General features: G+C 36.2%; 1 protein-coding gene across 1 annotated transcript in view; it reads right to left on the reverse strand.

Moving 5' to 3' along the window:
* Positions 1-8,312: 8,312 nt before the first annotated feature.
* Positions 8,313-13,121, reverse strand: part of LOC128639041 (NXPE family member 2-like) — a 24,732-nt gene continuing 19,923 nt past the window's right edge. The window contains exon 5 of the mRNA XM_053691182.1: positions 8,313-8,860. Coding sequence (XP_053547157.1) covers positions 8,313-8,860 — 548 coding nt within the window. The remainder of the gene's footprint in view (positions 8,861-13,121) is intronic.

A 13,121-nucleotide genomic window follows, 5' to 3' on the forward strand; every position in this document is an offset into this window, starting at 1 on the left:
ACACCATTTAAAAACATTAAATATTGCGGATTATTCAAGTCCTATTTTGTTTATAACAACTACAGTAGCAACAAAAACCAATTAATTTAAATTAAATTATATACCCCCTCAAAATATTGAGAAGGTGTTCACATACAGGAATAATATTAGCAATAATGTGGGCATGCATATATAAATATACCTTAAGTGCATAAATGTAGGTATTTCCATAAAATTACCAAAAAATACCATGAAACATTAAATATTAACATGAGAATATACAAGTATGCACTCATTATATTATATACCCATATACCTAGTGCTATGGCAAACAAATTATATGTTTATATATATATGATAGCATAAGCGTATTTAAAGGCAAATTATGTATGGTTAACTGTCCCTATTTATAGGAAACATATGGAGTATCTTACTCTCCAAGTACTGACTAAATGCCAGCTAGATATCTGTTTCTTCAATGAAGATGACCCATTTGTCACAGATTAAACCAAACCCGCTAATGTCATAATGCATAACAATATCTCACCAATCATACTGATTTGAATACAGATGTAAACATACATTGCATCTGCGACTATCACCTCCTCTCATGCTAGACTGCAGGACTTCTGTCATGCAGCACCAACCCTCTGGACCACTCTCCCTCAGGCTGTCAGGCTTTGCCCTAATCTTTCTTCCTTTAAATTCTCTCTGAAGACTTTTCTGTTCAGAGAAGCCGACCACCCAACTCAATAATATTTCTCTTACCTATTAACATTTCCCTCATCTAACTTTGCATTAACATCTTTCTCAATCTTGCAGTCCTCATCTCCTGTTTCTCAACCTACCCTTTTCCTACTCTTCTAGATTGTAAGTTCCCACGGGGGCCCTCAATTCCTCCTGTATGTGTAAATTTTGTCCTGTCTCTTGGAAGTTTTATATTATTGTTTAATTTAAATAAACTGTATCCATGGACAGCGGTGCAGAATATGATGGCGCTTCATAAATAAAGTATAATAATATTAATAACATATATAAACAAATACTGCAACTTTCTTTGCCAGTGTCTATTCTTGTTTTTATTATTATGTCTATTTTATTTAATGTTATTATTTTTACTATTGTTGTTATTTTTATTTTTGTTGTCAATTTTTATCTTTATTTTTCACCAAGATTGGGATGAATATGTTTATGCAAAAGAAATCTTATATCATAAGATAACCATGTCAATTTTGTTTCTCCAAAATCTTCATCACCAGTGATGGTCATAAATGAATAATAGACTATACACCTCAAAAATTGACTAATTAGATATATGAAGAGACTACTCCTGAAAGACATTGGAAACTAGTAACCATATCAAAAGCCAGGAGAATAGAATAGCGCCACACCCATCACCGATCCACCCTATATCAGGGTTATTTCAAGCTCTCTTGGACTCTCACCCTACAGACTTGGAGGTGACTGGAATGAAGAATATAAAATACCTCTTTTCTAATGAGAAGATACTATCTGTAACTCACTTTCAAACCCAATTCTCCCCAACTCCTTTAATGAAATATGACTTTTTTAGATTAAAAATCTTCCAAAAATCCTAGGGCTTTTTATCCACCCCCTTGAGACTACCAACTGATTGGGAAAAACTATGGGCGTCTGGTGTACTCACACCGAAAATGTTCTCACCAGCCTATGCTGATATACTCCAATCACCTCTTTTTCCCAAAACCTCCTATATTCAAAATTGGGAAAAAACTTTACACTTTGAGGCTACAGATGAATTATGGAGGGCTGTGATCCTACTGACTAAAAGCGCAATACACTGCACCACCTATTATGAGCTTTTTTTAAGATCTTGACACAGTGGAATTATACCCCCTGTGTATGTTTCAAATACCTAACTCTCCTCTATGCTGGAGAGGTTGTGGCAGAGTGGGTAATCCTTTACATATGTGGTGGGAATGCCCTAAAACTCAGCACATCTTGACAAGAGCTTTCTACTGCTGCACCAACTTGGGGGTCGAGAATGTAGACCACCCTCAAGCCGCACTGTTTCATCTGATTCCCAACAAGCTGCCGAGACATATTTTATATCTGAGTGTGTATGTTTTCATGGTGGTTAAATTAGCTATTGCCAGGGCTTGGCACCAACCCAAGGGCCCAAGGTGGGTTCAAGTCCTGTCAACAATGGCCTATATAGAATCAATGTAAAGTATGGTGTTTGCCGCCAACAATAATATCACCACACATTGCATGTGCTGGGAGGCATGACGGCAGTGTCCAGGAGGAGGGCCGGGGGGTAGCTAGTGGGTCTCCTGTAGTAATGAGCTCATTGATAATCTTAATAGCCTTAAACCCCACTTTTTTTCTCTCTTCTCTTCCCCTTTTGTTTCTCTTCCTTTCCTCTACATCTACCCTTTCCATTTCAAACATCCCATATTAACTCACAAGGTATTGCCAAATACCACTCTCAATATTGACCCTTTATGCTATATTCCATGTTATATTCCAATGAATACATAATTTATTGATCAACTGTATTTACATGTATATGATAAAAACATTAATTGTATCAAGGAATTATTTAAGTAATCTTTATTTTCAGATCAGCAAATGATGAGTAAATCTCTGGAGTTGAACTTCATACAGGAAAATGAAATATTTTCTTTTCATAAACCACATTCTAATTATAGATTTACATGAGACATTACTATACTATCAGACATTATGGGAATTGTTAACCTGTGCCCATCCTATCATCTTGATGGTATACACTGTTATTGAATGTTAACTTTTTCACTTGTTGTATTACTTGAAAAACCCAATAAAAATTATATAAAAAACAAAACAAAACTAACACTAACCCCAAAATTGGTAAACACAGTTTCTGAAGTCTGGCAAACGATCTTCATCCCAGCGGCAAAGCATCTTCATCCAGGCAGCTCCATCTTCATCCATCGCGGGACCAGCATCTTCTTCATCCCTGCGAAGGCGGAACGGTCGATGTGCGGAGGTCCAGGCAGAGGTCCATCGGTCCAACGTGGAGGTCCTCTGCATGCGATCGTCCGCCGCACACTGAGGATTCAGTGCAAGGTTCCCCTTTTATATTGGGTACCGTTACATTCCTATTGGCTTTAAAATTAAAATCAGCCAATAGGAATTAGAGCTGCTTAAATCATATTGGCTGATTTGAGCAGCCAATAGGATTTAAGCAGCTCTCATTCCTATTGGATAATTCAAATCAGCTAATAGGAATAAGAGCTACTTAAATCCTATTCACAATTTAAATCAGCCAATAGGATTTAAGCAGCTCTCATTCCTATTGGCTGATTTAATTTTTTCAGCCAATAGGAATGCAACGGTACCCCAAAATAAAAGGGGTACCTTGCATTGAATCCTCAGTGTGTGGCGGACGATTTCATTAAGAGAACCTTCACATCGGACCGATGGACCTCCACCTCCGCGCATCCACCGACCGCTCCGCATCCTCTGGGATGAACATAGAAGATGCAGGTCCCGCGATGGAGCCGACTGGATGAAGATGCTTCGCCGCTGGGATGAAGATCATTCGCCGGACTTCAGCAACTGTGAGTACTGATTTTGGGGTTAATGTTAGGTATTTTTTTTTTTTTTGGGGGGTGTTTTTTTTTAGATTAGGGATTTTTTTATTTTAATGGCTGAAAAAGAGCTGAATGCCCTTTAAAGGGCAGTAAAAGAGCTGAATGCTCTTTAAAGGGCAATGCCCATACAAATGCCCTTTTCAGGGCAATGGGTAGATTATTATTTTTTTTAGTTAGGTTTTTTATTTTGTCAGTTTTGGGGGTGGGGGTTTGTAATGTTAGGGGGGGTTTGTTATTATTTGTTTGCAAAAGAGCTGTTAACTTTAGGGCAATGCCCTACAAAAGGCCCCTTTAAGGGCTCTTGTTAGTTTATTATAGATTAGGGCTTTTATTTATTTGGGGTGTTTTTTTTAATACGGGGTATTAGAATAGGAAAACTTTTTACTATTTTGGATTATTTAGTTTGTTATTTTTTTGTAATGGTAGTTTTTTTGTAACTTTTTGTAATTTTAGTGTTTTTTTATTTTTTGTAATTGTAGTTTCAATCTTACGGCTAAATTACTAGTTTTGCATTAGAGGCTATGCGGTGCTAACGAGCAGTTTTCTCTCACCACTCACTTACCTACAGCGCTGGTATTAGGGGTTTTTACAAGCCCGGCGTTAAAAGGCAAGAAGTGAGCGTTGAGCAAAATTGTGCTCCTTACCGCACTTCAATACCAGCGCTGCTTAAGTCAGCGTTGAGCTGGTCGTACGTGCTCGTGCACGATTTCCCCATAGGGATCAACGGGGAGAGCCGGCTGAGAAAAAGTCTAACACCTGCAAAAAGAAGCGTAAAACTCAGTAACGCAGCCCCATTGATTCCTATGGGGAAACACATTTTATGTTTACGCCTAACACCCTAACATGAACCCCAAGTCTAAACACCCCTAATCCCCTGATTAGAACAGCCAATAGAATGCAAGCTCAATCCTATTGGCTGATTGCATCAGCCAATAGGATTTTTTCTACCTTAATTCCAATTGGCTGATAGAATTCTTTCAGCCAATAAAAATTTAAGGGACGCCATCTTGGATGACATCACTTAAAGGAACCGTCATTCAGTAAGAAGACTTTGTTTGAAGAGGATGCTCCGCGTCAGATGGATGAAGATAGAAGATGCCATCTGGATGAAGACTTCTGCCCGTCTGGAGGACCACTTTGCCCGGCTTGGATGAAGACTTCTCCCGGCTTCGTTGAGGACTTCGGCCCGGTTGGATGAAGACTTCTGCCGCTTCCTTGAGGATGGATGTAAGTAAGTAAGTCGATCTTCAGGGGGTTAGTGTTAGGTTTTTTTAAGGGTGTATTGGGTGGGTTTTATTTTTTAAAATTAGGGTTTGGGCCGCAAAAGATCTAACTGCCCTTTTAAGGTCAATGCCCATCCAAATGCCCTTTTCAGGGCAATGGGGAGCTTCGTTTTTTAAGATAGTATTTTATTTTGGGGGTTGGTTGTGTGGGTGGTGGGTTTTACTGTTGGGAGGGTTGTTTGTATTTTTTTTACAGGTAAAAGAGCTGATTACTTTGGGGCAATGCCCCGCAGAAGGCCCTTTTAAGGACTATTGATAGTATAGTTTAGGCTAGTTTTTATTTTTATTTTGGTGGGGCTTTTTTATTTTGATAGGGCTATTAGATTAGGTGTAATTAGTTAAATATCTTGTAATTTGTTTATTATTTTCTGTAATTTAGTGTTTTTTTTGTTGTTCTTTAGCTAATTTAATTTAATTCATTTAATTGTTGTTAATTTAGTTAATTTATTTAATTATAGTGTAGTGTTAGGTGTTATTGTAATTTAGGTTAGGTTTTATTTTACAGGTACTTTTGTATTTATTTTAGCTAGGTAGTTATTAAATAGTTAATAAATATTTAATAACTATTCTACCTAGTTAAAATAAATACAAACTTGCCTGTAAAATAAAAATAAACCCTAAGCTAGATACAATGTAACTATTAGTTATAGTGTAGCTAGCTTAGGGTTTATTTTAAAGGTAAATATTTAGTTTTAAATAGGAATTAATTAGGTAATAATATTATTTTTTATTTAGGGGTTAATAAATGTAGGTAGGTGGCGGCGATGTTAGGGATGGCAGATTAGGAGTTAATAATATTAAACTAATGTTTGTGAGGCGGGAGTGCGGCGGTTTAAGGGTTAATATGTTTATTATAGTGGCGGCGATGTCCGTAGCGGCAGATTAGGGGTTAAAAAATGTATTTTAGTGTTTGCTATGCGGGAGGGCCTCGGTTTAGGGGTTAATAGGTAGTTTATGGGTGTTAATGTACTTTTTAGCACTTTAGTTATGAGTTTTATGTTACGGCGTTGTACCATAAAACTCTTAACTACCGACTTTTAAATTTGTTAGGACTCTTGAAAGGGTAGGGTGTACCGCTCACTTTTTGGCCTCCCAGGACAGACTTGTAATACCGGCGCTATGGAAGTCCCATAGAAAAAAGACTTTACGAAGTTTATGTAAGTCGTTTTGCGGTAAGGCCAAAAAAGTGTGCGGTGCCCCTACACCTGCAAGACTCGTAATAGCAGCGGTAGTGAAAAAGCAGCGTTAGGACCTGTTAACGCTGCTTTTTCCGCCTAACGCACAACTCGTAATCTAGCCGTTAATTTTTTTTCATTTTTAGTAATGTTGGGTTTTATTAGTGTAAACTTAGGTGTTTTTTTTTTCACAGGTAAGTTTGTATTTATTTTAACTAGGTAGTTAATAAATAGTTACATTGTAGCTAGCTTAGGTTTTATTTTTATTTCACAAGTAAGTTTGCAGTTATTTTTAAATAGGTAGTTAGTTAATAATTGTAACTTTAATTTAATTTGGGTCTATTTTAATTATGTTAAAGTTAGGGGGTGTTATGTTTAGGAGTTAATAGTTTAATTTAGGTTATTGCGATGTGGGGGCTGTCGGTTTAGGGGTTAATAGGTTTAGTTAGTGTTGGCGATGTTTGGGAAGGGCAGTTTAGGGGTTAAAAGGTTTAGTTAGTGTTGGTGATGTTTGGGAATGGCGGTTTAGGGGTTCATAGTTTTATTTAGTGTTTCAGTTAGTGTCGGTGATGTCGGGGAACTGCGGTTTGGGGGTTAATTAGTTTAGTTAGTGTCGGCGATGTTGGGGAGCTGCGGTTCAGTGGTTAATAGGTTTAGTTAGTGCTGGTGATGTTGGGGAACTGCGGTTTAGGGGTTAATTGGTTTAGTTAGTGTCGGCAATGTCGGGGAACGGTGGTTTAGGGGTTAATAGCTTTATTTAGTGATTTAGTTTGTGTTAGCGATGTCGGGCAACAGCGGTTTAGGGGTTAATAGCTTTATTTAGTGATTTAGTTTGTGTCAGCGATGTTGGGGAACAGCGGTTTAGGGGTTAATAGCTTTATTTAGTGATTTCGTTAGTGTTGGCGATGTCGGGGAACTTCAGTTTAGATTAGAACAATAACAAATTCCGAATATGAAAAATGGATTTATTAATTTTCGGGATTTTAGTTATGGTGCTGATTCAGAAAATTTGGATGCATTAGAATCTCCGAAAAGGGCAAAATTCGGTCGAAAACTAAATTCGGCCGAAATGCACATGTCTAGCAGTAATCACTCTATCGTGAATCGTGATTGCGCACTAGCATTCATATTTACTTTTAACTTGTACTACGAGCAGAATTTAACTTGTGCACAAACTGTCGAAAAACCCAATAACGCTTGCACGCAAACAATAGCACTCCACTCAGAATCTGGCCCTTAATTTTAACAAATAAGGGACAAAACATACTTCAAGTTACATAAAATATATCTTGCTCTTGTTTTAAAATGGTGCTTTGTCCCATGCTCCATAGAGAGGAAAAAATGAAATCTGTACCTAGGTTTTCATTCATTAAATTGTTAAAACCAGCTATTTGTTTTGCACAATTGATAGCTATAGACTTTTTTTTTGGCATCCTAGAAAGCAGGAGGTTTTTAATGCCCTTTTAATGGCTGTATAGTTAAATATTATGGGTCTGATTACTACTTTGATTTAGTATTAAAATTAAATAAATTTAAAATAAATGTAAATGTTAAATCAATGTAACCAAAGACTTCTTTCATGCATGTGGCTAAATTTTACTGGGCATGCTAATTGCCATGCTAGCCAAGTCTCCTATGATATTCCACAAGTATTTTTGCAATTGGGATTATGGGGTTTAGAGCGTTAATAGCTGGAGTGTTTTATGGGTTTATAATGGTTAGGGGGTTATTGTGGTATGGGGGGGGGGTATTGTGTTAATGGGTCTGGCAGTTTTGGGGAAATAGTCCTTACAGTGTTTTTGAAATGGTGGTTCATGTAATGAGGTAATAAGGGTCTGGAAATTAAGCAGTTAGCAGCTTTTATAGGTTGGTGGTTGCATTGGGTGGACCTGGAAGCTATGGGCTTAAAAGCAATAATTATGGTGGTCTGGGGTTTCATTTCGTAAATGTGGCCTTATCTGTTAACAATAGCCCTGGGATTGTCAGGAAGAAAGTAAAAACGAAAGAAAAAAAAAACATTTCTGTTTCTCTCTTAAACACATTACAGATAACAAGTGACGCGCTAGCTTGCAAGCATATATCTGCATACAGGGAGGACTGAATTTTCGTCTAATATACAACCCAATACCAGTATATGTTTATTGTAAATAATTGTCTATAAATCTTGAATTTTGAGAGGCACTTATTAAATAATAAGAACAAGATTTTATTGTATGACACCCCATAGCCAAGAAGATAAAACACAAATCTGTCCAGCTCTATGAACAGGCAAATGAGAAGGTCATGCTCATTATATTTTCTAAAGTAATTCCAGGAGGATGAACATCTTCAGTGGCTGATGAAACAGTCATATCCCAGGCATCCACGAAGCCTACGTTAATATCCTGAAAAACTTCTCTCAAAACATGATATTGACAGTACCCATTGAAGTCTCCAATTCGTTCTACATCTGTATGGAAATTCCTGGTATTTTCTGTTTTAATGATGACTTTAGTGTCTGGACTCCGGAGGAAAAGTCGTTTTATGGCTCTTCTTATATTAATAGCTCTTCTGATGAACAGGTGGAGGGGAAACTGTCTGAAATGTTGCCCCAGAGTAATGACAATGATGGTGTCCTTTCCCCCACCTAGCAGGTCTATTTGACGGCTTGTGTATTTGTCCTCCTGGAAGTAATAGAACATGAAGCTTTCCAGAGGGAATCCATGTCTACTGTAGGACACATAAATATCCTTCTCTATGTTTAACGCTAGAAGGGACCTTATCCAACTTTTCCATCCATTGAGGTGATAGTTGAAATAGCTAACAACTGTTAAAAAATATTAAAAACATGAAATACCCATTTTATATTAGGCATATAGATTGTGTTCAATCAAATTATAATGTCTGTTAAGGATATATTTAACATTTTTATTTGTCTTACTTTTTTAAAGAAAGTACATATAATATATTTGTTTAAAACATAGGTTATTTATTTCTTAAAAGGACAGTCTAGTCAAAATTAAACTTTCATGATTCAGATAGGGCATGCAATTTTAAACAGCTTTCCAATTTACTTTTATCATCAAATTTTCTTTCTTCTCTTGGTATTCTTTGTTGAGAGCTAAACCTAGGTAGGCTTATATGCTAATTTCTTTCTAAGCCCTTGAAGGCCACCTCTTATCTCAGGGCATTTTTACAGTTTTTCACAGCTAGAGGGTGTTAGTTCATGTGTGCCATATAGATAACATTGTGCTCATGCATGTGAAGTTACCTTGGAGCCAGCACTGATGGGCTAAAATGCAAGTCTGTCAATAGAACTGAAATAAGGGGGCAGTCTGCAGAGGCTTAGATAATCACAGAGGTAAAAAGTATATAAATATAACAGTGTTGGTTATGCAAAACTGTGGAATAGGTAATAAATCTTTTTAAACAATAACAATTCTGGAGTAGACTGTCCCTTTCATTTCTTTAAGGTGAGCTGTATAATGGCACTGTGCTCCTGACCGATATAAATGCTGTACCACACACATAGGTCTTACTTTACAACCTTAAAGAATATAAATATCAATAGATACCCCAGCTTTAAAGGTTTCTAGTACGTTGTAACATTTGTGTATATTGGGACCCCATGCCCCTGCTATGCAAGGCATAAAGGGACAATAAAGTTAAAATTAAACTTTCATGGTTCAAATAGAATGCACAAATTTTAAATAACTATCTAATTTACTTCTATTATCTAAGTTGCTTTGTTCTCTTGATAACCTTTATGAAAAATATACATAGGTATGCTCAAGAGCGGCAATGTACTAATGGGAGGTAGCGGTTGATTGGTGACTGCACATAAATGCCTCTTTTCATTTGTTCACCTTATTTGTTCAGCTAGCTCCCAGTAGTGCATTGCTGCTTCTTAAACAAAAGGATATCAGTAGAATTTCTATAATGAAGTAAATTTAAAACAAAATGCTCCATTTAAATCATGCATGAAAAAAAATAGGTTTCATCTTCCTTAATGTTAACATTTTAATGTCCAAAGTAAATAAGCCACAAAAGTATCTAATAGAAAAGATTTATATAAAAAGCAAGACACAATTATACTTTTTTGTTACTTACATTTAAAATATGTGCACGACTTAGGTCTATGTGGCTTAATAGACATTTGCATTTGGATTCAAACTAAAGCAAACAGTGGACAAACAGATTGTAAATAGCAAATTGTGAACTAACCCATATGCGTATATACTAAACATGTATTTTGCACAATATAATCTCATCTGATACATGAAATGTAAATGAAAATATAATATAAATCAAACATATAAATATCATCTATATACAGTACATATACTTGCTTAATAATAGATAGGTATGGGCGAATGTTTTGCTACATTTGAAAAATGAAATAGATTTGAACACATTTGTTCGTTTCAAATTTTGAATGTTTGAACAACGTTCTAACATTTGTTTAATGTAAAAGTATTTCAATGCTACCTTTAAATGTAATATTCAATTCAAATTTTTCTAATAATTTGATTCAAAGGGGCCTATTTTTCAAGCCGTCAACCGCAAATACCCCGGAATTCCGCAGCGTAATTGTGGAGAGCTTGATTCCCCTTATTTATCAAAGGCTACAGTTTGGCAAAAGTAGAAATCTGTGACGTAACATACGATCCGCCGGTCTCAGCCCGACACAGATCGTTGCTTATGGCGGCGGACGCCATAGGAATCAATGGGAGTCTGAAAGTAGCGAAAGCTCATGTTCGCTGCTGCCCGATATCCCATTGATTCCTATGGGAGAATAAAAGTTATGTTTACATCTAACACCCTAACATGTATCCCGAGTCTAAACACCCCTAATCTGCCACCCCCTACACCGCCGCCACCTAAACAAAAGTTATTAACCCCTATCCCGCCGCTCCCGGACCCCGCCATAACTAAATGAAGTTATTAACCCCTAAACCGCCACTCCCGGAGCCCACCGCCACCTACATTATACTTATTAACCCCTAATCTGCCGCCCCTACACCTCCGCCACCTACATAAAGTTATTAATCCCTAATCTGCCGTTCCCGGAGCCCACCGCAACTAAATAAATCTATTAACCCCTAAACCGCCAGCCCCCCACATCACTATAAACTAAATTAACCTATTAATCCCTAAACCTAACAACCAGATAACTTTATATTTAATATTAACTCATTCCTTTCTTATAATAAATTTAAACTTACCTTTAAAATTAAATTGAACTATATTAAACTAATAATTAACCTATTCTAACGATTATAATAAAATGACATTAAACTATATTAAATTAATAATTAACCTACCCTAACTGTTATAATAAAATTAAATTAAACTATATTAAATTAATAATTAATCTAACCTAACTTTTATACTAAAATTACATAAAATTACAAATTAAAATAACTATATTCAGGTTCCAATGCATTATGTGGAAGCCTGGCCTACCTGGGTTAGTTACTCAGATCTGCACCTAAGTCTTAGCAGTCTAGGCAATATGGAACTCTGTGTGAATATATGACAATAACTGTCACATGAAGTCCTTATCTTAAATTCACAATCTATCTTTGTGTTTGTAAAATATTTATCAGTTGATATCAAGTATTAAGTGCAATTAACACAATCTGTCATAGGAATGTGATCCTGATGTGTTGTTAACATATGTCCTTCAATGAATCCCACAGTGTATATCTGTAAGGTAGCTACCTAACACCCATTAGATGTATTGCAGAGGTAATATTTCTATCTTCGATCTAACTAATATATTTATTGATCGATATAACCTGTTTAACAGGTTTCTCAGGTGGCTTATCTATCGTTGAGTCTATGAATATATGTATCTATTGATACTGTATCTATTTTCTATCTTACAAAGTATTTATCTTCGGATACAATGTATGTATCTATTGATATAATGGACGGACGGCAGTATCACATTTGGTCTCAAGGCAGACAGAGATGTGAACTGTACGTATATGTTCAGATCAGCTATACTGGTCCACTAGTTCTCCCATTTATCTTAGTGTTTGTAGTTGGTTTAGCCCTATCCCAATTCTTATTTATCACATGTAATTCTGTAATGAAGCTTGGATTAATCCAGTATAAGTATTGGGGATGTGTTATTAGTGGCACAACAGTGTAACCCAATTTGATTTTGATTTTAATTTAATTAATTTTGTTTGATATGTTTAACCTTAGTGATAATGTATTTATCGTATTACGTTTTAAAAATCTCTAAGTATATATAAGTCATTTATCTATATGGTTTGTGCTAATCACTTTAAATGTATGTATGCACTTGAGCCGTTGTTTATTATTGTCTCCATGGCAACGGTTGTCATAATAATGTACACGTACACTCACACAGTTTGACACGAGAAATCGAGTGTGTTAATAATACTACTTGTTTAGGCACTGATCACTTTACACCAACACAATGTGTGCATAACCTGGAAGCTAATCAGGTTTTTTCTGACATTTGTTGTTTGAGTATACAAAATCCGCAATTGGACATAAACCGGAAGTGATGTTACAAACTTCCGGTATTAGCCATGACGTTGGAACGCAATATGCGTTCCACTGCCGATAATTTCACCGCGAACATTGGGGGAGATGTGAGGTTTGTGATTGGTACACTTTGTTTGTAAAACACTATAAAATGTTTTATTATTATCACTGTTGTATGCTGATGATGGGGTTATAATACCCCGAAAACGTTCCACATTAAAAGTTTGAAAAAACACCTGTGAGTGCAAACGTCTGTTCCTGTATTTTGCCATATCTTTGCACCCAGGCTGTCGGCATTTGGTGGGTTAAGCTGGAAGATGTATATTATATATATATATATATATATATAAATTAGAGTCAATGGGAAAGGCACTCCATATACAAATGTAGCAGCTTCCAGGGTGCACTTCAAAGAATCATCAAATATGTGTGTGGAAAAAAGGCACTCACTGGTTCAGGATAAAACATAACATTTAATAAGTTAAGAATGCATGACATTTCGGAGGTATTCCACCTCCTTTCTCAAATGCATGATACAAACAATTTGGATGTACAAAAAGCAG

Source organism: Bombina bombina, chromosome 8 (genome assembly GCF_027579735.1).
Source record: "Bombina bombina isolate aBomBom1 chromosome 8, aBomBom1.pri, whole genome shotgun sequence".
Lineage (NCBI taxonomy): Eukaryota > Metazoa > Chordata > Amphibia > Anura > Bombinatoridae > Bombina > Bombina bombina.